Source organism: Chelonoidis abingdonii, chromosome 7, assembly GCF_003597395.2.
Source record: "Chelonoidis abingdonii isolate Lonesome George chromosome 7, CheloAbing_2.0, whole genome shotgun sequence".
Lineage (NCBI taxonomy): Eukaryota > Metazoa > Chordata > Testudines > Testudinidae > Chelonoidis > Chelonoidis abingdonii.
The window spans coordinates 60,113,928-60,141,257 of record NC_133775.1 but is presented as its reverse complement, the minus strand read 5'-3'; the positions used below and the strand labels follow the sequence as shown (position 1 = coordinate 60,141,257).

General features: G+C 46.0%; 1 protein-coding gene across 3 annotated transcripts in view; it reads right to left on the bottom strand.

Moving 5' to 3' along the window:
- ASTN1 (astrotactin 1) overlaps nt 1-27,330 on the bottom strand; it is a 192,362-nt gene that overhangs the window by 108,339 nt on the left and 56,693 nt on the right. For 2 of the 3 annotated variants that reach the window (XM_032804803.2, XM_075067914.1), the window contains exons 2-5: nt 12,016-12,203; nt 2,700-3,093; nt 1,227-1,400; nt 615-722 (exon numbers count right to left, since the gene is read on the bottom strand). In XM_032804803.2, the coding sequence (XP_032660694.1) occupies nt 615-722; nt 1,227-1,400; nt 2,700-3,093; nt 12,016-12,203 (864 nt within the window). The remainder of the gene's footprint in view (nt 1-614; nt 723-1,226; nt 1,401-2,699; nt 3,094-12,015; nt 12,204-27,330) is intronic. The other variant, XM_032804804.2, reaches the window with a different exon arrangement.

The window sequence follows — 27,330 nt, the reverse complement described above, 5'->3', positions numbered from 1 at the left end:
ACAACAAATCCTGAGAGATGCCAGCAGCAAAATTTGAATGTATTTCATCCTCAGCTGAAAAGATCTCCCAAACAGCTCCATGCGGCCAGCGGACTGGCTGGGGACTAGAAATCAGCACTTCCTGATTCTAGTTTCATTCTCAGTTCTGACCACCATCACACCAATGGAAAATCATGCCATAGCCAATGTCCATGTAGAACCTACAACAGTGCACTTTTGCGGCACACAGAAATTTGAAGAAGCCTGATGAGACAAACAGAATTCGGATGTCCCCACAAAGAGGATGCCCCTCGAGTCTGGGTTACATATCTGGAAGGAGATGGAACTAGAAGACTATTGGTATAGGGGTACTGCAACCAGACAGCTGGACTAACAGCCTAATCTTGGCCTCAATGAAGTCAACAAGAGCTTTACTACTGACTTCAGTAGGATCAGGGTTTGGCCCTGAGCACTTACCTAACTCTCCATTTCTTCTCATCTTCACATTGGATATAGTCCTGCTATGTGAAAACACCCCTAGACAACTCAGGTCCAGCCCCTGCAGGAACATCTGCTTTGGATTCTCAACCTCCATTCTCCCCCGCACCCCCCACCCCCCCCACAAACTCGCATACCTCTGCTGCGCCGCCTGCTCCGGGATGGGTCCGTATAAAATGTAAGCTGGGGGTCGTTGTCAGCCTCTGTCCCAGAATCTCCTTCGGGGTTCAGAAATGCTGAGCCAGCTACAATTAACAGATGACAGAATCACTTCCAACAGTTGCACGTTTTCCCCCCATCATATCTACCTGCCATCTCTCATTGTTGTTGTTACTTGCACTGCAGAAGTGCCAGAGATCAGGACCTCGTTGCACCAGGTGCTGTATAAACGCATACTAGGAGTCAGCTCTTGCCCTGAAGAGCTTACCATGTAAATAGACAAGGGGTGGAAGGGGAAACAGAGGCACAGACACCTGCCCAGGTGACCCAACCTCAGAATCTTTTGAGCTCTGCCCACCGCTATCACCAATGCTGGCTCTTAAGTGGTCAGAGGATGTCCCCTGCTGTAGATGGACAATGCTGCTATTTGTACTGGTAGACTACTGCTGCCAGAAACTGGAGGACTGTGACTTTGCCTGCATGAGCCGGATGAGGTGGGAAGGCAAAATCCTTGATTCGACAAGGCCTAAGTGCCGCTGGTGAACAGAACTCCCCACTGCCTCCCCCAGCCCCAGGGAGTCACAGGGTACCTCGTGTTTTGTTATTGATCCGCTTCCGCTGGCTACTGGAGGTGTGAGACAACAGGGTAGCTTGCTGGTGGTTGGAGTCCACGGGGCTGGTAGCAATGATGTTATCCTTGTACTTGTTCATCAAGGACAGCTTGGCATTGTCGCTTCCTGAGCAGGAAGAATTTAAGGCAAAAACTTTCAGAGAAAAGACAAAAAAAGGAGGGAGAGAGAAAGAGAGAGAATTCATTTCTCAGGATCCAATTCCTTTCCCAGCATCTGGGTGAGAGCACTAGCGACACCTTGGATGGTGGCCCGGCCAGCGAAATTGACCAGGGTCCCTAGGGGGGACAAGGGAGCAGGGGTTGAAACTGAGGTTTCTTCTACTCCAAAGGTGCATGGGCTGACAAAAATTGGTTCAAACCAGGCTCTGGAGAGCCCTCTCCATTCCGACCAGCAGCATGCCACCTACTGCAGCTCCGCCAGCCCTGCCAATGCATTGCTACCAGGGTGAGATTCAACAAGCATGGAGAAACTCCTTATCTGGCCTGTAGCATGGAGGAAGGGAAGGAATCACTTGGGAAGAGCCAGGGATGACAAGGAGGAAGGTTAAAGCTCGCCCCATTGAGAAAAACTACCTCTTAGGCTGGGTGTTGGAGAAGTCCCAATTCATTCAGCATCATCTTGATGAGTTCTACAGGGCTCAGGTTGAGATTTTCAAAGCTGCACAAGAGATTTTCACTGCACAAATTGGGCAGGCAAATCCCTTAGGCAGATTTGAAAATCTCATCCTTGGACTTCTCAGGAATACAGTTTAGATTCCACCTACACAACCTGTAGCCACTTTGCAACTTGATCAGGGGACAGCTATGTTGTCATTAGGTCTTGTGATCCAAGAGAAGTCCCATTTGCATCAAGGTGGTGTTGACACTGAAGACTACTGATGACAATATAAAAACATCAACGTTAACTATCTCATTGCTGATCATTTTTGTAAATGGACCCAGTGGTCCTGGAACTGTGGATGAAGCTTGGGGATGAGGACAGAGCTCGGACAGAATACCACCACATTTTCCCCCTTCCATCTGATCCCTTACTGAAATCTCTGTTCAGGGAGAAGGAAAGTAGAGGCACAGAGATTCTTGTGCTGGAATCAAGGGCCATCTCTTATCTCTCCTATATCACATGCAGTGGAAGACATGCTGCTAGATCTGGCTGCAAGGAGGCCGCAAGCCGTGACTACAAGAATACCCAGGGGAACATACTCACTGCTGTCCCATGCGTAAGGGAACCCAAATGAGGTTGCCCCACACGGCTCTGGGATCAAATCAAACTTGCACGGGAAAGGGGTGCAGAGGAGTATTCTGTGTATATGTATTCCACTGTAGCCCAATGCCAGCAATACACACAGGGAGAGGACTCAGTTTCAGTACTCAGCTGAGCCCACGCAAACAGGAACAGCAAAGCACACGGAGGGTAAACCATTCGTCCCCCAACCTGGCGTGAGATCCATGCCAGACTTCTCATTGCAGCCCTGCAGCGAATCCAACGTCCTGGTGACCTGGCTGGCGAAGTCCTCGCCGCCGTTCATGCACTCGCGCTGCAGGTGGTGACGCAGGTCAGTGATGTCGTACTCATAGCCGTCCAGGATGGGGGTCTCGCGGATGCTCAGCGTGCCGCTGGAGTTGTGGCCTTGCACACGGGCGTTGCGCAGGCTCTCCCGTCCGTGACCCCCAATCAGGACCGAGGGGATGTAGTGGATTTCGTTGGCCGCCTCTGCGCTGGCACTCTTCTGGGGCTGCGGCACCCGGCGCCGCTTGCACCAACGTCGGCGGGTGTAGAGGATCATCACTAAGCACAGGATGGAGAGCAGCAGGGCAATCATGCCCCCCTAGGGAAGGGAACAGAAGCAGGGCTCAGAGCCATGGCTGGAAGCAGCAGAAATGCAGCCAGCCTCTGGGAGGCAGAGCCACAAGGACAGGGAGATCAGCAGCTTCCGTTCCAGCTGGATGGCCAGAGCTGCAGGGAATGCCCAGGGAGAGCGGCAAAGGGGATTGGACGACTTTCCCCTCTCACCTAGTAGTCTGACTCCAGGCCAAGCTGAACGTCACGCCTGCTGCTGACACTATAGTTCGGGGTCTTATACACTTAAAGGGCAGGTGTAAAAAAATGTAATCCTCAGCTTTCTTACTAGTCCTGCAACAAGCCCTGCAGCCACCAGGAGCTGTCACGTTTCCAAACGCAGTGAAACGGTGCCGTAAAAATCCCAAATTCCTTCCCCAGCAGGCAGCCCTGCAACTACAAACATCGGGTGCCGGGCTTGGGACTCTGCCCGATCGGGCCCTAGACACTGTCCTGCTGCACGTTCCACTCAAGGGTGCAGGGATGGGATCACAGGGAAATCCTGCCATGCCGCACTCCCAAGCGACCTTAACAGATCGCCTTTTGTTATCAGACCAGGATCTCCAAGCACTTCACAACGGGAGGGCAATGCAGATGGGGAAAACTGAGCCACCTGCACTGGCAGTGCCCATTTAAAACATAGGCCAGTTCCTCAGATGGTCTAATCATCATTGCCCCATTGAATGGAACTATGACAATAGACGCCAGCTGAAGAGCTGCCCTGGGGGCCAAAATCATGCCTGGTATAATCAGGAGCAGAATCCACTGGGAGTTCCCTTCAATCGTAATTGTGCCTTCTTAGGCCAGGGCAAAATTGGGCTCTATATTTCCAAGGAAACCCCACTGGTTCCTGGCACAGGCAACACAGTCTAAATAATGCATGTGATAACAGAAGCCACTATGGTTTTAGTCTCCTTCAAGAATGCCAGTGTAATGGAAACGGGACTGGAGAAGATGGAAGAGGCAGAGCACCATCAGGAAATCAGTGGTGTGGGATACACCTCCCTAATAAGTAACAATCGTATGCAGCAGTTCTACCGTGCAGCTCAGCCAGGCACTTTCCAGAGGCTGGTCTATCCACTGGAGAGCTGGGGAGACGGCAGCAGGAAGAGGTGCAGAAACCTGCCTACGATCACACAGTGAGGCGATAGCAGAAACAGGGATAAAACCCAAGTCTCCTGACACCCGGTCTCCTGCTCTCACTACTAGGTAATATTTAGCACTGATTGTCTGCTTTCCAGACAGCATTTCAGAAGGGCTCAGGCTTGGCCTCATTCTGCTTCACTGAAGCCAATGATGAGGCAGGCTACCACTGAGCACTTTAGAAAATCCCACTCTATATAACTACTAGAAGTGGGGTACTTTGGTGCCCCAGAATACAGGCCTTGCCCTCCAGAGCTTGCAGTCCAGTGTGACTGTAACAGTAGCTGCCACTCAAGAGCCCTCTTATGGCCGGGGTGTCTCTGCAGCGTTTTCCCTTTCTTCAGGGCTCCTTAACCACACGCCACACAGTCTCTCTCATCCGCTCACAGCACTTCTTGGCACCTGGTTTCTTATTACCACAACGTTCCAAAACACAAAATACAACAATAATCTTCCACCCAGCTTTCACCTGCACACACTCCCTCCTCCATGAGGTGCTGCCCCTTCTCATTGTCTGGGCAGCTGGAGGAGAGCCAGGGTCTGGCCTGCCGCCTTTGCTTTCTTCCAAAGGAAAAGCAAACCTTTCAGCTGGGATTTCTTACCCAACCCCAACTCTCTTACTCAGGGACCATGGCAGGAGACCCTCGCTCAGTCTCATTTCAGTCCGGAGCTTCCCTTCTAGCTCCGTCATCACTGAAATTCCACCTGACCCTTTTTAGCCCAGGTGCCCGGACCCATCTCCTTAACTGGCTCAGGTGGGAACACCGGCTCTGGCACAGAGGCGCTGGACCCATGTTAATGACAGGGGCCAGCCACCCTGTGGCATAGACACAGGACGTATGAGTGTAGGAAGCAGGGGGAGATGGGGGGGACACAGGGCCGACAGCACAAGATCATGATCCTTTCAGACATTAACTCATTACACTGCCTGCCATCCCAATGAGACAACTCCTACTTGAGCTAAAGGGGAACTCCCTTAACTATTGGTAGGAGTAGGTCCCTCAACCTTTCTGTGGAGAAGGTCAATGGGAGCAGAGTTGGGACTGGTTAAAGATTTCCTCCTGGCCCCACGGGAATGAACCCTGAATTTCTGTCACTTGCCTTAGCTGTTTGGGTGAAGTGAGGAAACATGGGGCAGTAGAGTGAGCTGGAACCCTGAACTTCTGGGTTCTACTCCCAGCTCCCTCACTAACTCAGTGTCTGATCTTGGGCAAGCCACTTCACTTCACTGTACTTCCTTTTTTCCCCCCTCATCTGTAAAATGAGGCTAGTGTATACCTGCTATGGATAATGTGCTGACTTGGAGTGAATGAATTCCCATGTGAACTGGAAGGTATCTTTTAGACAAAACCATTTACGAGGGGGATTTGTGGTAGGGAATAATGTGAATGTCTATTTGGAGTCCTTTGCTCTATAACGCCGTAAATTTTTGTGCAGCACCTAGAGTGCTGTGTAGGTGCTTTGTAAATCCAAATAAATACGTCTAATCTCATTTATCCTCAGAGAAGCCAGAGTAATTGTGGAGGGGTGGGGGGTGTTTTCTTGGCTCATTTGAAATGGAAGGAATTCTTGGCAAAAGAAAATAAAGAAAAGTCTCTGCATCACAACCCTGCATCAGCCAAGAGAGCCTGCGATCATCAAAATACGGAAAGTAGCATATAAATCACAAACCCCAAGAGCCTGGCTTCGTCTCATGGGGAGCGTCCATTCAAATGCAAGGGTAAGTTACGGAAAAAGAACCAAAACTGAAACAGTCCTTAAATCATGTTGATGTATTTTAGTATTAACTCATTTGGGATTGTTGTTTTTTTTAAAGGAAACAGAATGTTCATGAAAAGAGTCCAGCTGTTGGCCCAGGGGAGTGAAATCCTGTATAATCCACAGGACTGGTACAGAACAGAGAACTGATAGTGCAGACTCACCCATTCAATGGATCAATCTTAACACTGCCCAGGACAGATAAGACTGCAGTCTGTAGGTGCTGGTTAGACACTATGGCCTCAATTCAGCCAAGCCCTTCCACTTGACTTTATGCATGTGCTGAGTCCAGCCCCCTTCAACAAAACATTTCAGCCCATGCTTAGTTCCCATTGACTTCAAGAGAACCTAAAACATATGCTTAAAGTTAAGTGCAAGCTTTAAACGTTTTGCTGAATCAGGATGATAGGGCCAAGTGGAGCCAGCTTTGAAGCAGTTACCTGAAAGCGAGGGAAACCAATCTTCTTTATATATTTCTTTTCATGTAGTCTTTGAAAGCAGAGATCAGATTTATTGTTGGCAAACGCCCCTACTGGCAACTTTTTCAGTGCCCATGTGGGGAGGTGATATTTTTTTATTGGACCAATATATCTGTTGGTGAAAGAGATAAGCTTTCGAGCTCTCACTGAGCCCTTCCTCAAGTCATGTTTCCGGCTCGTCTGTGCACTAGCACTCAGAATCTTTGAAGAATGTCCCAGGGGCTCGTAGAGAAATTAAGTGTGTGACTTAACAAAAGACTGGATTGCAATTGATATTACAATACAGCCTAGAGAGGCCAACTGAGATCAGGGTCCTATTGCACTGTGTACTGTACGCACAGCAAGTGAAGCTGTGTCTGCATGGGGCAATTTTTACTGGCAGAATTTTTACCGGTTTAATCATACTGGTATAACCATAGCGACACAATCCTGTCGGTAAATCTCCCTGTATAGACAAGGCCTTCAAGCCAGTCCCTGCCCCAAAATGCTTACAGTCTACTCACGTAAGCCAGACAAAGGGTCCGTTGCTGCTACAGCCCACATATAAAGCTGGAGAGAAATGAGCTCAATTTTGCTGACTGTGCTGGTCCTCTAAACCTTGCACGCCAAGAGCAAAAAATAAATAAATGGGATCCAGCTAGCAGCTCCATGTCCATTCTTGGCCATTTTCCCTCTCCTCCTTTTTAATGCAATAGGTGATCTTGATAAAATAAAATAATAACCATCATTTGCTTCATTAGGACAAAACATTAAGGGAATTATTGAATGAGCAACAGACGAAGCAGCTGGCAGAGTTCTCTAATGGCCATTATGTGTTAACTCTATTTCATTCTCAGGATAATGGAGAAGTACTGACCCCTCCCTTCCTTCTAAAAAGAAAACTATCTGCAGATTAAGTAGAGGAGCCGCCACTTAGAGGGCACTGCGGTTAGCTTGGACGAATCAGTCTCTCTGGGTTCCGTTTACTAGCCCCATATAGCCCTCACCATGTCACGTCATCACAAGGGTGGGCAACTGATCCCAGCAGAAGAGACATGGTATGGTGGTGCTTAAATATGGCATCCGATTCCTGGGTGATCAGTGTGGTTCTGAGTTACTCATTAGCAAGGACATAACCGGGACTCGCATTACAACACTTTTATGCTACACTAGCCCATAAAGTCTGGGGATCTGGCCAACGGAGAATATACTCCGTGGGGGGGGGAAGCACAGAGCTAGCATAATGGATCTGTGCCACCCCCTTGCAGGCCCTGGATCTATGGGAGAGACAAGGGAGCATAGCTGTAATGCCACTGCATGCTGGCTCTTCTCAGCTGCTGGAACTGTAATATGTTTAGTTGCATTATATCGTTAGGCCACTCACTGTGTTAGAGTTCAAACAGCATGTGGTCCCTGGTAAACAAGGGAAACAAAGCTGGAACACAAGTTATGTGTAAGCCTGTCTGTTTATAACTGCCGTCGCAGCTGTTTCCTTAAATTAACATTTCCTCTTCAGGAAAGAGCATAACTTCATCTGACATGACATGAGCAGCCCATTTGGTTCCCTAACTTATGCCTGACAATTGGTAGAATCCTGGTTGGTTCAGAATTCAGGGAGAGAAAGATGGTATAAAGCAACATTTGCTCCTCCCCCACTTCCTGCACCAGTTGGAATTGAGAATCAGAACCCTGCACTCCTTTTCAGGTGGGTACAGGAATCCAGTTCCAGTTCCAACTCCTACCAGTGAATCCAGATTCCATTCCAGGTGGACATGGGAATCTAGTTCTAGTTTCATCTCTTTTCAGTGGCTATATCCAGACAGCAGAACAATGGTTGCTATAGAAATTCCTAAAATACGCAAAGCCTGAAACGCCACTCAAATGCTGGCAATTTTAAAACACTCAGCCACAGGTCACAGAATCACAGAAGATTAGAGTTGGAAGAGATCTCAGGAGGTCATCTAGTCCAACCCCTGCTCAAAGAATTCTCACAAGTGGCTAAAAGAAATGGACTCAGCTGCCCAGCACCACCACTCTTTGCAACACAGCTGAATTGAGAGGAAAAACACTCAAAATTCAGTTTTAGCACACTACATTATTCTGGTTCCTGGCACAAGACCATTCCCTAGGGTGTAAAGATGTTTCCAGGATGAAATTAATTTGGGGGCAGGGACAAGGGGAAAATAAATATTTAATTTCACATGTTGATGTAATCATTATCATCATCTGGTTTTCTTACTGTTCATTTGGTAATAATAATTTCCTGGGCTCTTACATTCTTCAGTTTTCCACCCCGGAATTTATTACACCCCAAATACAACGATGATCCGCAAGATGACGTAGCCTTAAGTGGTCATTAGTTAATTCAAACCACACCAGCAGGAGAAATGAAATATTTTCAAAACATGCATGGCTACTTCAGACTGGTTTTCCTGCAGAAACCCACCCAATCAAGGTCTAGAGTAGACACAAGGTTCCAAGCATTACATCATCAGAACAAGCTCTCATTGGCTGATCCTGAGGGCGTGAACACTGTTACTAAGCAACTACTCATCATTAGCTTTTCAAAACAAACCATTCTCAGGTTCACTCCATACCGGATTGGGAGGTCCTGTGCTGAGTATGAGAGTCCACGTGACACTAAGCTGAGAGCCCACCAGACTCATTGCACCTGTGACCTAATTCATCCACATGTGAGAAACTAAGACATTAGCTCCTCACTGTATTCCATCTGGTGACTTTAACAATGGCCTCAGTGTAAAGGCTCTGGAATTTCCAGTCCAATTACGGACCAAATGATTCCCACAGAAAACCCCTGCAATGTGCCAGGTACTGATATATATTGTCTGGCTGTTGAACTAAAGTCTAGTTAACCAACATATCCTGTGAAGGTAAGTCCAATTGCAATACAGAACATACACCCAGGCCTATAGTGTGTATATGTGTACAAATATACATGCATGCACACACATACACCACTCCGGGATCTTCTCATTCTCCAGCACACAGACCCCAATCCTAGCAAAAGATTTAAGCCCTTAACTTCAAACATGTAAATAGTCCCCCTAACTGCAGTGGGACTACTCCGGTGCTTGAAGTTAAGCATGTGCTTCAGTGCCTCTCTGGATCAGAACCTCGGCCTGCAGCCTGCTGCACAGGCCATTCATTGCATTACTGAGATGGCAACCCACAGCCTGGTCTGTTCAAAGGCACAGACTGACTCCCCCACTGAGCTAAAGCCCCATTTGGCCCAAGATTTTAGGGATCTCCAAGACCTGTGGACACAAACGGGGCCATGCTGCACTCCGTTCCAGAGAGGCACGTGAGGAAAGAGAGCAAAGTGAAATACAGGGGCAAAGCCTGATGGCTAGGAGGCGAGTCACCAGGATCTGGACTTCCCTCCCATCTGGGGCCAGATCATCAACTTGTTTATCTCTGCTAAAGTCCACAACTAGAGAGAAAGGACGGTCCAGTGGAGAGGGCACTGGTCTGGGATTAAGGAGACCTAGGTCAAATCCCCAGATCACTCATATATTTCCTCTGCTACCAGGCTGCCTAGGAAGGCAGTGTAGTAACATGATGTACATTACTAAGGAGCCAGTGTATCCTAGTGGCTACAGTGGAGTGGGACTCAAAAGACCTAGCTTCTAGTCCCAGGTCTGCCACTGACCGGCGAGTTGACCTTGAGCAAGTCACACCACAGTCCTGTGCCTCAGTTTTCACAACTGACTCCCTTTGTGGAGTGCTTTGAGATTGACCAATGAAAAGTGCTACATAATAGCTAGCTATTACCACCACCTTGGGCAATCACATAATCTACCCTATCAGCTCTCCAGTTGTAAAACTGGGATAAGGCTGTCGTGAATTGCTCAGATAGTACAGTGATGAGGGCCACATACGTAACTAGGTAAACAGACCAGAGTTCCCCTGATGTACATCAGTTGGGGATAATTTTCAACAGTTAACACACGGCCTTCTCAGCAAAAACGGACTAAATGTTTCCAGTTTGATTTTGCCATTCATTACGTTTTCTCCCCTAATCAAGCACAAAAGATGGAGGAGACACTTGGCCTCAGGCTCCAATCTGGAAGAGATATTGACATTCTCATTAGGGCAGGCTTCATTAAACAGCCTGGAGCAAGCATCAGCAGCCCATTGTCTCCAGCTAATTATCTTCTGCTGGCAAAGTAATTGGTACAATTCTTCCCATCGTTAAAAAAATAATCCACTGTACAAACACTGATCTGTACTTTTTCTTTTTCCCCTTTGGCTTCCATTGAATTCTCTTTCCTGAGCTTCTGTGGGGAAGAGGACATGAAGGCATCAGAGGGGGTGGGGGACATGCAATCTGCAACGAGCTCAAGGGGCTCGCACTTGTTATATTCCAAGCCCTGTGCACTCACACATGCTAAATCAAAGCCATCAGGCTGTGGTTCCTCTGCTGGTGTCATGAAAGCAGGGGTGACAAAGTACCAGAGGGAGAAAAGCCTAAAGGGAGGGTGGGATACCATGCACAGGAAACTGATGTCAGGGACCACAGGCACTGTGGGGAACAAAATGGGAGGACTGTTGCATTTCTCTGATTTATGCAGGGTTTGGCCCACTGGATCCAATCACTGGTCCACACAGACAAGTCTGCTTCATACTTTGTGGCTCCAATCTTGGCTATGGCCAAGCTAAGCCCAGTGGGACTGGTGAGTGATGGCTTTTTGCCTTCTGGATTCTGGAGCACCAGTGCAATCCTTGGCACAAGCTAGAGCGGCCCCAGGAGCTAAGCTCATATACACTTGCAATGGTTTCCTATGGAGTCATCCAATTGCTTAGCATAGCTGGAGTGCAATGTGCACTGGCCATACCGCCTCTCCCCTACTCCACCCCCTTCACAGATGGCCACATCTCTACACAGAGGGCTGCAAAGAGGGACAGCATAGAGATGCTCACTTGGCCCGCCACCTCCAGGCAATCTCCATTACAGCAAGGCTATTCCTTGGGTGGGTGAGTTGGGGGACAGACCCATTGACTTTGCAGCTCTTGCAGGCTCGCAGAGCTGACATAAATGAGCCAGGGAAACGCCAGATAGCGCTGGCTGGGAAATTGTTTTCCCATTCCATGAAGAGTTGAGGTATTGAAAAAGGTTCCTCTCCCAAACTGGGATGAAAAGTAAAAACCTCAAAAAATTCTGCCAACTTAAAATCCAAAATATTTCTGGTTCCAGCCCCACTGAAATGTTTTGTTTCAATTTCAACCTTTCTTTCCCTCTTTTCTTTTAAACCTTTGTTTAAGTCTCAGTTCACCAAGCATGTCATTCTACCACACGCCAGGTGGCTGGGGAGTGGCAGCGTCTCAATAGTCATTACTGGTAACCAGCACCACAACACACCGCATCCACCCTCCAAGGACAGCTCAGCACACAGGCATTTCATGGAAAGGGGGGAAGGAAATTTTCAAAGGCTCAACATTCCCACTGAAAGTCAATGGAAGTTGGGTGCCTGTTGGGTGCCTTCCGCAGAGCAGAGAATGGCACCAGCCTTTGAAGGCGAGCCGGCACGTACCATGACGGAGATGTGGAGTATCCTTAGCTCCTCTTCCGCTGACTCAGTCTGGGGCTCTTCGGTGGGGTCAGCACCAGGCAGGCTGGGGGTGCCGTCTTGGTGGTGGATGTGGAAGAGCAACGTGCCATTCTCCAGCCACTGCTGCCTCCAACGCACAAGCGGAATGTCTTCTGTGTTTCCCGAGATCTCTGGAAAAGGAAACAAGGCTGATGCATGAACACGGCTACAGTACAGAAAACCCACTGGAAATCCAGTCTACCTCTTTCAAGGGAATCAGTACAGTGCAAGTGACCTGCTCCTGGCTGAGTGTACATCAAGCAGGCTGAAGATTGCAGCCATCTCTCATCTCAGGATCACCACCGTCTGTTTCACTGCATGCTATCAATGGCCTTTATAATCCCAGAGGGTAAATACATGGCAGCTTCCCTCTTCCAAAACTGGGGTGTGCATTAGCTGCCAACTGCAGGTGGATTTACCAAGGGTAACTGTGAGAAGCCAGTTAGTAACTGCTATCCAGGTCCATGGCAATTACCACATAAGCCCTATGACCTGACCACGGAGGCTTGCAAAGGATTTAAGAGTAAGATTAAATCCCTGAACGTCAGTGGGAAGATGCAACAACAACTCATGTAGGGCTCAAAAGGCAAAATCTGGAGGTTTGTGTTACTTTTATTTTAACATAAAATGGGTCCCTCCCTCCCTCCTTTTTAATTAAATTTTGGGTAAACTCAGAACATTATTGTCCACAGAAGGGAAGATCTGATGGGAGGGGACAGACAGAGCACAACACTAGGGACAGATTTTTGAAGTATTTAGGAGCTGTTGATTTCAATGGGAATTAAGTGTTTAAATATCTTTTAAAACCTGGACCTTAGTCTCTTCCCCTTCTACATCAGTCTGCATGGGGTGGGGGCTCTTGGGTGTGGCGCAAACCAGTGAACGTCAGTCATTTCACCTCTTCCTTCTATCCACATACACCCAGCAAAAAATGGCAGCTTATAGCGCAAAGGACATATAGCTCACCTCACTGTGGCAGCTAAAGTAACTGCTGGTCAAGATGCGCACCCCTGCCAATCCCAAGGTAAGTATCAGAGCTGCTCAAACGCTCAGCTGCTCTACCTTCTAACAGAGGCTGACAAAGAGGCAAAAAATGGCCTAATTTTACCCACAGCTAACAGTGACTCTCCTTTACCTCCAAAAGGCTGTGACAGGAGCCAAAGGTTGTGATTTCTATTCCCTGGGCTGCTCGTGTGTGCTTTAGCTGGAGACTGTACTTTCCACATGCATGCAGCCATAGCAGGATGGATGAGTTTTAATCACGATTTAAATTAGCAAGCAGGAAACTACGATTTAACTCACTGATTTTAATCTTGTTTTCCATTTGTACTTTGTAATTATTTTCCAAGAGAAAGGTTCATTTTCACTGGTTGGTAAAATCAACATGTTTTAATGGTTACAACCAAATATAGCCTTTGCACCAAATGTGGCGCTTATTTTTGCTAACCGGGGGATACACTATGTCTATACACATTTACTTATGCAGGCACATAGCTTAACATGCATTTCTTATTTACTAGATAATGTTTTACTCAAGATTTGTATTAAGCTGCAGTTGGCTAGAAATCAGAATTCAAATTAAATGTGTACAAACACCAGCATTTTTAAAAAGTTTTATTTAATTATTGAAGAACAATCTCAAATATGCTGGATCCATAAGAAAAAAACTATGCATCTCAAAACACATTTTGCATTTAAAAGTAACTGGTTTATTAAACAAAAGTATTAACTGCAATTAATTGACAGACTGCTTCTAGTTACCGGGGGCCAAAGTTTCAAAGGTATCCAGATACAGGTTTCAACAGTGTCTAAGCAGGTTAGTTTCCTAACTCCCATAAAAATCAAGGGGAGTTAGGCACCTATATACATTTTCAGTGTCTATATACACCTTTCAAAATCTGGACCTGTGTCCCTTCAAGTGTTTAGAATTAGTAGCCCTTCTCTTCTCCCACCTGTTTTTTATTAATAGATTTGAAGAGAAAAAAAAAGTTTCCTGCTTTTTCTACTCCTAGTTGGTTTCTCAACAAATGAACTCGTCCAAACGAAGGAAATAAGCTCTCTACACCTGCTAGCTAAACTGAAATCTAAAGTAATTCAGGAAAAACCTTTTCTAGACAACAGAAACTGAAAGTACTTACATTTGGAAAAATGAAAATACCAGCATTCACTCCACTGCAAAGACTGAAAATAATAGAGCTACTTGATACTGTGTGTGACATTTATAAAGCTTGAGTTGAAAAAAAAGTTAAAAGATGTTTTCCACTGATTCTGCATAGAATTTAAAAAGCAGTACCCTCTATCTCATTAAAATTTGAGGAGGGCTCATTGATTCAGCGGTGTTTTAATTATTTAAATTATTTTAATAGAACCTAGTAAGTTTCAGACTTAATGAAGGTTGTCATGATTCCAAATTTAATGGGTAAAATAAACAAAAATTTACATTTTAAAAATCCAATTTAAATTAAAACTCTGATTTTTTAAAGTTTGTTTAAATGAGATTCTTTTCCACCCTGAGCCATAGAATTTCCTCTCTCTTATCTGCTTCACACAGAGCCATGCCAAAGGTAAAATATTCAGGAAAGAGAAATATTACATGCTAGGAGACTCCTCTCCATTCTGACTCAACAACTTAAGCCAGTGCCTGTCCACGTTACAGACTTGTCTTTCCCATCAAGCACATGTCAGGATTATCCTATGTGCAGGGATATCCTATGTGATCCTGCACTTGGTAAACACCTACCCCCCGCAGAAAGAAAATACTTTGCTCCTTTTCAGAAAGGGTTTCCTCATCTGCTGGCTATGTCTCCTCCTCACAAGTCCTGGGGTTTAAAAGATGCTCAAAGATTTTCTCAACCTGCTCCCAATTTCATTGCACCGCCATGTGAAAAACAATGGGGGGGAAATGTACACTAAATTCTTTCAGTGTTCTCACAAGGTTCATCTCGGATTTGGTTCCAACTTTTTGGAGTATCCAAATCAGTTTATCTGCTCAGATTAAGAAGGGTTTTAATATGCTATGGACACCACTGATCCATGCCCCACCACTCCTGTCTGGCCTTATCCAAATATTATCTTCCTTCTATTCCTTCATCCACTGCTTTGTGCAACCAGCTGCTAGTCTGGGATGAACTGAAATCCTAAACCATGCCTCCATGTACCACTGGAAAGGGGAGAGTTGATAACAGGAGTGTAGAGTACTAATAAGTATCATGGGCCAGACTCTTAGCTGGTGTTGAATGGGTGGAACTGCACCTGCTCACGTCAGCTGAGGATCTGGCCCCACAAAGCCTTACAACAGGATGGCAGAGTCAAGGTGTGGTAGGAAAGCAGTCGAAAAAAAACACAGAAAGGGGCAAGAGTAATTTCAAGATCAAAGTTTGAAAGATATTGATGACAGGCCTGCTCCCTGTGTGACTTTCATTAGGCCTTGGAAGTGAAGCAATTAGCACTGGTATTAACTTCCAACACCTATGTTAAAAAATAGCCTGTCTGAGTCAAGGGTTAACAACAGTAGGGAAGACCATTAATTATCCTGTGAAGCGTTAGCCTGGTATCAAATGTGACCTGAGTCCTTAACATGTACAGGAACACCAGCCTCTAAACACCTCAGCTTGTCCTATAAACATAATGGCAGCAGCTGATTACTGCCCAGACCGTCTGTGAAGGGAGAAACAAGAGGGGACAGAAAGGAGGCAGGGCAAATGGAGTGAGAAGGGGAGAGAAGAAGAAGAAAGGCAAATTGAGGAGAGGAGCCAGGAGAAAGGGATGGGGAGAGGAAGATCCAAGCTGAAGTCATGGGAGCCCCTTTGATTTATACCAGCTGAGAATCCAGTTTACCAAGCTCATTATCGCTCAGTTACCCTAGCGACCTCTGCACATCTAATAAAATGGGATAATATTTAAAGTCTAAAATATGTATGAACAGATCACATTATCCATTGTAATGAGCAGGAGTCGTTCTAGAGAGAAAGCTAGCTCCTGAGAAGAGTCCTGTGCTGAGGCTGTAAGTCCCCCAGGGACAATCCTCCTAGCACAGGGGCAGGGATACTTTTTGGCCTGAGGGCCACATCGGGTTTCGTAAATTGTATGGAGGGCCAGTTAGGGATTGGGGGAGGGGGGTGGCCCAGCCCCCACCTCCTATCTGTCCCCCACCCCATAGGACTTCTGCCCCATTCAACCCCCACTCTTCCTTGATGTCTCCTCTAGGACGCCTGCCCCATCCATACACCCCTGCTCCCTAACCCCTGACTGCCCCCGGACCTCCGCCGCCCCATCCAACCCCCTTCCCTCCTGACGGCCTCCCTGGGACCCCTGCCCCATCCAACCACCTCTTCTTCTGGTCTCCTGACCCCCCCCAGAACCCGTGGCTACCTCCTGCTGCCCTATCCAACCCCCCCGTCCCTCCTGACAGCCCCCACTCCCGGGACCCCTGTCCCAGCCAACCACCCCTTCTTCCTGTCCTCTGACCGCCTCTGGAACCCCTGCCCCTGACTGCCCCTTGCCGACCTATCCAACCCCCTCTTCCTCCTGACTGCCCCCATTCAAGCTCATTTCCCCCCCAACCACCATTCACACCCCCACACCCTGACCTTCAACCCCCCCCACCCCACTTCCTGCCCCCTTACCATGCTGCCTGGAGCACCTGGGAGTGGTAGCATTACAGCTGCGCCACCCAGCTGGAGCCGGGCCAAGCTGCTGCCACCACAAAACAGCACAGAGCACTGGGTCAGGCCAGGCTCTGCAGCTGCACTGTCCCAGGAGCTCACAGCGCCGCTGCCCAGAACACTGCGCCGGCGGCGGAGCGAGCAAGCTGAGGCTGTGGGGGAGGGGGGACAGCAGAGGAGGGACCAGGGGCTAGCTTCCCAGACCAGGAGTTCCCAGGGCCAGGCAAGACAGTCCCGCGGGCCGAATGTGGCCTGTGAGCCGTAGTTTACCACCTCTGTCCTAGCATCTGAAGCCACAACGCCCTCACATCAGCTTCTGCTGCACATCCCTATGGCACTGAATGGAGAAGCCACAATACAACACACTTGGGGCCAGCTGCAGCGGCTGCTGCATGAACAACTCCCATTAACGTCATTGCTTCGTAAGAGCAAAGGCTTCGAGATCAGGCCCTCGGGGTTCCTCTATGACCCTGTGCGGAAGCAGTGTTAATGAGGCCTCTCTTGGTGGCTAAGTAAGTATTCCTTGGAGCTTGCTATTTTCTTCGGCATTCTTTTCTCCTTCTAGTTTACGCACCCAGCAGTGAGAAGATATTTTTCTGTTGCACTGGCACACTCCTGGTGAAGTCAAAGGGAATTTAAACATTGACCACTGTGACAGCAGAATTTGGCCCTAACCAGGGTAGGGGGCTTTCTGTGCGCATGTAACAGCAGCCTCGGAGAGATGGTGAATCTGCAGGGAAGCAGACAGAGAAGTTTTTCTGAACAGTGTTCTCTTCCTTCCCTATCTGAGCCTCCCTAGGAGATGAACAGGATTCCACAAAGCTAAGCCTGCAGCACATAATGATTGTGAGGAGATTAGGAGCAAGGACTGTGCCATTTTGCTATGTCAGATAAAGCACGTACCTTCAAGGACCTGCCCTACTATGAGACATTAGGAAAAACTTTCTAACTCTAAGGATAGTTAAGCACTGGAACAGATTACCTAGGGAAGTTGTGGAATCCCCACCAGTGGAGGTTTTTAAGAGGATTCACCCACGAAAGCTCACGCTCCAAAACGTCTGTTAGTCTATAAGGTGCCACAGGATTCTCTGCTGCTTTTACAGATCCAGACTAACACGGCTACCCCTCTGATACTTAAGAGGAAGTGAGACACATCCATCAGGGATGGTCTAGGTATAGTTAATATGACTGTAATTTTTCCACTAGCACTGCAGCAAGCCTTCCCATGCTTCCAATCTCTGCGACTTGTTCCTTGAGGAATCACACTGTCACCTTTTCTTCTTTTACCAGTTGAGGTGCTTTAAAAACAGCACTCATTTTTAAGCAAAAAAATTTAATCTGCAACTGTTTTTCCATCAACGTTTTGAAAATCCAAAAAATAAAAAATAAAAAAAAAAATGCCCATGAGTCCTAATCAATAGATGGCTCAGATCATTCAAAGACAGATCTAGGATAAATGTTGTCATTATGCTAGTCATCGCCATAAATCTCTGTAGATTCATTTTACACTGCGCAGGGAGCACTTCAACTAGGTCTTTTATTTGCATTAGCTCAGAAATCAAACCTGCCTTAAACTGACCTAACTTTTGAATCAAAAATTTGACTAAGTGGAATGTTCAGTGTCCCTCTCTTGCTGTGTGCCTAAATCTTTTATGTCCCTTTAGGGGTCCCATCCCAGACCAAGATATCATTCATTATAACTTCAGTGCATTGTAATCCTTCAAAACTCTGTATAATTAATCTTTGAAATACCATATGAGCAGAATACCAAAATGCATTAACTTCTAAATGCTGCATGAGGCATCACCAACTTAAAACCTGACTCAGTTAAATTTACTTGATAAATTGCATGTTCTGGATCTGATACCAAAATATTTTTTGCTTCTGAGATTCTACCTGCCACATATCTGTCACTGGATAATATTCTTGTTTTATGCAGCATGCCTATGTTTAAATCATGTGTCAGTCCATATTCATGCTTTATTTGTTTTTTTTTTCTTGCTATGACAAGCAGAAAATTAACTCAGTCTGTAAAGCATAAGGCTTTTTCAAAACATCCAGCTTTTCCATATTATGTTCAATGGTTTCTTTATCTTTTGGTGAAAATAGAATCTTTCTTGATGGATTATTGAAGTAGCAAGTTGTTGAAGGGGTCAATGAAGCTGTTGATTGTGATGTTCTCCGTGTAAACACCCTGGTCAAGATTTTCAGAAGGGCCCAGTGATTTTGAGTGCCTCAGTTTTTGGTTGACTAACTTCAAACAACATACAAGGGCAAAAGTGCCAAGCTCTTGTCCTTTGAAATCAGACCCCTTTAAGGTACCTTGAGCTGGTCACCCCAAATCACTAAGCATTTTTTAAAATCTTGGTGAGAGAAGCGAGACTTTTCTAACCTTTTGTAAAACTTTTGTAATCAGGACTGGCTTAACCCCAGGCTCCGCCACCCAAGGGCAAGTCACCTTGTTACACCTACCCTCCAAAAATCAAGTGGATTTTCAAGGTGTCAAACTGGATACCCCAAAAAATCACTTAAAAAATCTTGGCCTCCCATGCTGGTAACATACCTATTCTTACTGCAGCTTCCCCAGCCCCGAACACACATGTATCACAGTAATGTCAGTGTTCTGATACAGAGCATTCTGATGGGAATCCAACTTTTCTCAACCCAATTATGCTCTGAGAAGTCCCTCAACTCTGTCTTTCATTATCCAAAGGAGATCTTAGCCATGGAGAGTTCTCTCCTTTTCTGACTACGTTTCAAAGATCACAGCAGGAAACGTTTTGGCAATTTTTTAAACTAAAATAGACCTGCCCTAAAATCCCCCCCACCCCACCCCAAGCTGGATCCAAACACTTCCAAATTTGAGGGAAGTTCTGAGCTGGATCAGAACTTGTTGGCTCAAGCCCTTTGCTAAAATTTAAAAGAAAAAGACCAACAGAATAGTGAGAGACGGAACTATGAAATGGACCTTTCACCTCACCAATGACCCACCGTGCTTTACACTGCAAACCTTCGCAAGGGTATTTCACCCCTCTCGTTCCTATCCTCTCCTTGCCCTCTACATTCTTCTTCTCTATTTTCAGACCTCGGAAGGACTTTCCCCAATCTCCACGTTGCTGCAAGACCCCACCACACAGCAAGATTCTTTAGCCAAGGAGGGATGGCTGGAACCACCACCGGAGCTCAACAACTCAGACTGCCCACTTGGGATACTGCAGGATGATGCCATGGGCTCCTGCTCTCCCCATCACTAGGATAGAGTTCGCTACCTCTGCATCACCCCAGACACTGCCTGCCAAGGAAATGAGAAATGGCGCCTCTCTTTTGCCTTTAAGACAGTATTTTGCCTTTCACCCCATGCTACCTGTCCCTCTTCCATCCTCAAATCATCTGAAAGGGGTGGGAACACAATGGCCACCGCTGGCTTCCTTTTACACATCAGCCCGAGATTTTCACAGAGAGGCAAATGGCTATTTATAACCGCTAAAGGCTGACAGTCAAGGTACCGGCCAGCTATCTAAACCATCTGCCAGGCACTTAGCAAGACATCCGAGCAGATCGCAAAGGCTAAGTCAGTCAGGGATGGTGGTGAGATAGGAAGGAGGAGGGAAAATGCATTAGAGATGAGATGGACTACACTTCAAGGGTAAACTTCAGCCCATTCCTGCAGACTAATTTGTTTAAGTGCTCATTATGATGGGGGCCAAGAGGGCAAGAAAATGAGAGATTATTTTAGCATTCACATCCTTACTGCACGCAATGAGGATGGCTGATTTTTCGTCTACCCACAGGCAAGAACGCTCTCTGCGCTAGAAGTTCACCTTGGGCTTATCATTTGCCCATGTGTTGGGAAAAAACCTCTAGATTAGAGAGTAAATATGATGCTGATATCTTCTCCTCCGCACAGAAATAACTAAACAGCATGGGGAACACATGTTCTGTGAAATAACGAGGATCCAGAGGTGCATTTTAGGTACTGTACCAGTGTTTGACAGTAAGAGGCAGATGAAAATTAAGCTGAGAGTTTAGCACTCAGGTGTTTCCAGCAAAAGCCAGGGATTTATCATCACCATCCACCTTCAACACACACTCCTCATTTTCAGCTAGTGGAAACATGCCACTTCTCTATTGAGAAGAGAAGCAGAATGGACAGTTGAGGAGACATTCACTGGCCATGCTGTGACAAAGCCAGGAAGATACGGTGGCTTGGGACACAGGGATATATTTTATTATTATTGATCTTATGGTAGAAACCCAGGGTAGATAAAAATAAATGTTTAAAAAAAAATCGGATTTTTTTCTATTTAAATTGAATTTTTTTGATAAAATGCTTGAGGAAAAAATCCTATCTAAAGATAGTTTTAATTAAGATATGTTCTAGCTCAAAGATATCTCATCATGGAATAGGGATTATAAATTCTAATTCTACAGGATGAGACAATATATTCACGTAATGTTTAAGAAAAATTTTGTAAATGAATTCCAGTTGTTCATGGACCCAATCTGATGGGGTTCCACAGGCTTCTGTATAGATTATTTAGGTTAATCTTTCTATCTACCCAATGGGACTCAATGCTCAGTCTAGAAGATACCATCAGAGACGTTTTGTTTTGCAGTTCTCAAACTGTAGATTTGTGTTTCCAGAGGTAACAAGCTTGTTAACAGCAAAAAATGTTTTTAAATAAATTAATATATAAAGGTGAGAAACAACAGACCTCATTCTACTGTCCCTCCTCAAATTTGTGTACACAGAGTCAATCCCTTACCTCTCTCTAAAAGTGCAAAGTTTCAAAAAGTTCAATGAATAAAAGATTGTTGGGGGCAGAATAGATCTGAACAAGGAGAAGAAGTCTGGAGATAAATGTGAGAAGCGAGGGACATATGCCTGTTTTGTTAAAATATTATGTTTGCTGTTGAAGAAAAAAATCCAGAATACTTAACGTTGTTGTTTTAGTGAAATAAAACAATTTAAATGTCTGTCTGGTGATGTTCTCTTCCTAATACAGCCTGGCAAGAAAATCCTCCAAATATTAACGATTAACCTGTTGAACTGGAGATAGTTCACCTCCCAATGACTTCATAAATATCTGCTTCAATTACCTTTGGAAAATGAAATAACCAAACAATCATTCATTTTCTGATACAGCTGTAAAACTAATTTGAAAAGTTTTCAAAATAAATCACTGTTTAAAAATGTATAGCGTGTACCTTCTAAAAATGAAACCTATATCTATCTCTGAGTTGTGAAGAATATGTATTAAGGTTATAACAACCAACAAGAATGCACTTTTATGTAGAAAACCAAGATTAAATTGAGTTTTCCTGACTAGTGATTTAAATCAATTTGATTTATATCAAATCCACTCTGTAGAAGCCCCAATTAAGATTGGGACCTCATTGTGCCAGGTGCTGCACAAACACAGGGTGAGAATCAGTCCCTGCCCTAACAAACTTGCAATCTAAATAGAAGAGACAGGGTGGGTGAGGAAACTGAAGCAAAGAGAGGAGAAGTGAAGTGACCTTCCCCAAGGTTACACAGCAAATCAGTGGCAGAACTGGGGAGGAGAGGCAGGGCTTGTGAACTGTAGATCAGGATCTTCTATTCTCCCTGTCTTATAGTACAGGAAGAAGGGGAAGTTCAACGGAATGGAAAGGTTCCAAACACAAAGGTGTAAAATACAAAACTGATGAAAAGGAAATATTTTCCCTGGCCACCCACACAATTAGCTTGTGGAACTCATTGCCATAGGATACCAGCGAGGCCAAGAACTTAGCAGAAATCAAATAGGGATTAGACTTTTATATAGAAAATTAAAATATCCAGAGTTATCACAGTAAATTATTTTAAAATAACCAAAAAGTCTGGGAAGAAATATAAATCCTCCTGCTTCAGCACCACAGCTGGCTCCTAAATATTAGGGGCTTTGTCCATGCCCCCCAGGGAGAGTCCTCCCAACTTAGCCACCACTGGCAGCACAAGCGCTCTGCTCTGGGCTCCCCAGGCCCCATTCTCTTCTTCTGCAGGCTAGCAATTCACACACCCCACTCAAGTGCCCAGTCCCTTGTTTTCTGGACACCTGCAAATGTACACCAATCCGCTGCCTCCAGGGAAGCAGTGCAACCTGGGTTTACCTCCATTCAATGCTCTCTTTAGCACAGGCACTTAGATATGTCTACAGTACAATCAAACTGAAGTTTATTTAACAGAGCTTGATATAAAGATTCAAAATAAAGGCAAATAAAAAGGACTTGGAAACATACAGTTACAGATAAAAGAAAAACAAAAGAACAATCCATTGCCTATACTTATAAACAAGCTACTTCCCTAACTAATGAGGCATTTCTCACCCCATGATCAGCCCTTGCAAGGCTTGTCCAGTCAAGTCATGAGACACTCCCATTGGCAGAACGTCGCCTCCATAACAGATAACCTTTGTGCCCTCTTTCCTTCCCTGATGCAGTCTCATCTTCATTTTTGTCAAATCAAATCTGTATCTTCCACAGACTGTGAACAACAGGGCTGGGATGACAGACGTCAATCATTCCCAAATGTTGATCAAGCCAGTGCTGAGATTCGCTCCACCTCAGGTGACACCTTTCACTTCCAGGAGTTTTGGAACACAAAATTCTCCATGTTACATAAGTTGAAGAATGTTCCCCATACAAACATCCTGCAATGTTGGCACATAAGCCCCCTCAGGGAACTACAGAGAAGCTGGCCAGACACAGGTAGAACCTACCTGGGCATGCCTGTGTCACGGCAGGTTATCCCATAACTGCTTGCTAAAGGGTTCTTGCATCTTCCTCTAAGACAGCTAGTGCTGGCCACTGCCAGAGACAGGCTACAGGCCTAGATGGACCCATGCTCTGATCCAGACTGGCAACTCCTATGTCCCTATGAAAATAGAGCTCCAAATTAGTTTCATTCTGAAGTTGGTAGGAGTATATTAAAGATAATGGATAGTGAAAAAGAAAGAGGTGGAGGGGGGAGAAAAGAGTTGACTTTGTCCCTTTATCATTTATCTCTCTTGAAGGAAGAACTTATCAAAAGGGCAGAGACTAGCAGTGTTCAAAGATTGATCAGTGTAAAGGACTTTTAGGTCTAATCAGGCTTGTTTCAGATTTACAGGAATTGAATAAAGACATAAATCTGTCATTGCCTCGTGAAAATTGAGGTAATTAAATCTGCAGGTGAATAGAATTGTCAAATTGATGATCTATATAAATCAGCAGAGTCGCTGGAGGCACCAAGTTCGCTGCAGATGGAGGAAGCTCCCTTGGAGAAGTATCTCCTGCTCCCAATCAGCGATGGGAGGCTGCTAGCATGGGGAAAGCATCACACTGGGAGAAATCCATGTCACCTTCAAGAATCGGCCTGCCGTTTTGCTCCTCACAGTCCTGATCATAGCAGCGAAGGAAGACACCGCAAACTTCAAGGAGTTTGCAGAAGGAGGCAGCTGACGTGTGTTCACATGGTTATGGCCTGGTTCCAAGATCCAGGCACCGAGTCCCTTCTCCCCCATGGAGATTGCAAGTTTAATCATGTTCAACAGACCCCGGAGCCCCTCACTTAGCTCCTAATCCTAGCAGGCCTTGGCTCCCTGACAACTCCCCTCAGGTGATCTGTTGGAGGGGAATGGGGGGCAGCTCTAAAGTGCTTACAACCCAGGGCTAAAGTAATGGAATATGAGAGCAACATACTCCGGGGAGAAAGGCAAACCATGCCTCTTCCCTTAGCGAGAATCCAGGGAACAACAGAATGGTACTGTCACCTCCTTCCCCCCTCCTAGCTTTCCTTCGTGAAGGGGGTGGGTGGAGCACGAAGATCATTCCCTTACACAAAGGCCTCTGCCTTAAGAAAAGAAATTGAGCCACTCATGTCACACAGCTCCATGTCACACTACTAAAGTGGAGAGCAGAATCAGGGACCTCAGAATGATCCGTGCCTTGAAATCAGTCCACCAAACCACACATGCTAAGTCACTTGTTCCTTCCATTGGCCTGTGACTGGACATCGGACCAGCAAACCAGAAGCGTTGAGTTTGTAGCCTCAGAAAGACCTCTCTCTTCACATCCTGAGATCTCTAACCCTTTGTAAGTCTTAACATCAGCCCAGCATGATAAAGTTGCTAAGCTAGTGATCTCACAGATGCATCTGCCTTGACATCACACAAGCTATCTGCAGCTGCTATTGCAGAGATCTCACAGAGGCCTGTGCCTTTACATCAGCCCAGCAAACTAGAGAGTCTGATCCAGGAACATCACAGAGACTCCTATCTTGACATAAGCTGAGTTTGGACCATCTTAAGCCCAAACACTGTGGCAGAGTGGATGTGGTGGGCAAACTATCCATGCCCCAGAAGGCTGCTCCACTGAACTGCAAACCACAGGCTAACTGCACTTGCAAGACTCTCAAACACAGCTGTTGGAGCAGCTGGTCAACAGAAGGTCCCAGGATCTGGTAGCAGACAAGCTGATCACCTCACAAAGATTGCAGGAGTAGAAAGGGAGGGCAGTAGGCCACCGGGCACCCCAGACCAGAAGACACCTAGAGGAAGAGGAATCCCAGCACCTGAGGGAGGAACCATTATAGGGTGAAGAGGCAGGCTGGTCTGGGGGTAATGCTAAAGGAGGGATATGCATGGAGTAGAAGAGAATAATGAAACTTTCCAGCTACAGCACTGAAGTGTTTGCAAACTGCAGGGGGATCTCATTATCTATCTAAACTGTTCCCACTGGAAGTTTTTTTTTCTTTGCAATATATCATGGAAACATTTCCGGTGGTCTTAAGTTTTCTAAAATCTGTTTAGAAGACCAACATTTTGGCTAAATTTAACCTGTTAACATTCCTTTTATATTTTTGGCTTGTGTGTAGAGAGAGACAAAGCTTCTTCTAGGGACTGTTCCAATGCCTAATGAAGCCTTACTTCAATGGGAGTAATTACCCATTGCCCAGTCTTCTCCCACAAAACTCCGGTAACTTCAGCAGGATCAGGACTGGGCCCCAGATTGCCCTCTGAGAAAGCTAGCCTCTGAAATTTCCACAGGCAAACTCTGCAGGTGGCTTCTAGGAGCACACTTCTGAAGTGCCAAACACAGTCGTAGGTAGACTTTTCAGAGAGTTCTTTATTTGACCTGATCCTCTGCTGAAATTTTTTAAAATTTTATTTTAACTTTTTTTATTTTTGGAAACAGGCTTTTGAAGCCCAAACTCCACTGAGCTTGAACCATTGTAAGAAGGACCGAAAGTAGAGCACAGAGATTTAAAGAAAAACAAAGCAGAGGTTCACAGCTGGTGTCTGGTGAATTCTCCGCAATTTCTCATTATGTCCCAAGTCATCCAAATGGGAGGACATTGTTTTCATGGTTTGTTTGTAGGCAGCTTAAGCTAAAACCAGAAACAATGACGAACAGTAATAATGTCTTATATTTATATAGTGCTTCTCAGCTAGAAGGATCTCAAAGGGTTTTATAAACTTGTATTCAAATGCAAACTCCTGCCAACATCTGATCTCATCCACATACGGTGATTGTATGGCCTTCTTTCCCACTCTGAGGCCTGGTATACACTATAAAGTTAGGTCAACGTAAACTGCCTTGTGTTGACCTAATGGTGCATGCATCTACAGTTAAATCTGTCTCCCACCCATGCAAGCACCCTGTTACAGTGACACAGTAACACCACTTCCCTGAGCAGTGCTGATCCCTGGTCGACATATTGAGCTTGACACAGTGCGAGTATAGACACAGAGTTACTCAAGTTTACTCTAACAGTCCTTCAGCAGCTGTTCTCACTCACAATGGCAACACTGACTGCTCCATTCACAATTGTGAATGCCACTTCCCGGGGTCATGGAAACTGGAAGCCTACCCCTATCTCTAAAGCCCTACGAATTTTTGAAATGCCTTTTCCTGATTATCCAGCTGCGCGAGCACACCTAGCAGTTCTCCACTGTTGTGTGCAACTGCCCAGCTGACCATGCCGGTGACATGCTCCATCCACACGCTGGCTTGGAGTAGAGAGGAGATATTGGCTATCCTGGGCCTGTGGTGAAGAGAGTCTGTGCAAACACTGTTATGGACTAGCCATAAAAACGTGGACGTCCATGAGCAGATTGCTTGGGGGATGTAGGAGAAGGGCTACAATAGCAGCAGTGCCATGGGAAAGCGAAGAACTGCATCAGGCATATCAGAAAGCCAGTGTGACAAACAGTCACTCCAGTGCCAAGTGCAGACCTGCCTGCCATACATGGAGGAGACTCCATTACCACTGTGGATACCTCTGAGGAGCCTGTGTCAAAGCCCTGCACAGCGAGGAGGAGGAGGAAGAGGAAGATGGGGGACTTGCAACCAGGGGAGGTCCAGCTATGCCACAAGCCGGGACCTGTTTGAGACTCCATCACAGTTCAGTTAGTTGAGCACGGGTGAGCCTGATGCTGGGGAGGGAACCTCGGTAAGCATGTAATAGTATTTCCTGTTACAATGATGTACTGATGGCACTCCCAACGCAACAGAAACAGCTATCAACTTGTCATTAATTTACTCATTCTAGAAGAGGTAGGAGTACGATGAGAGGCAGAATTGTATGCTTTTC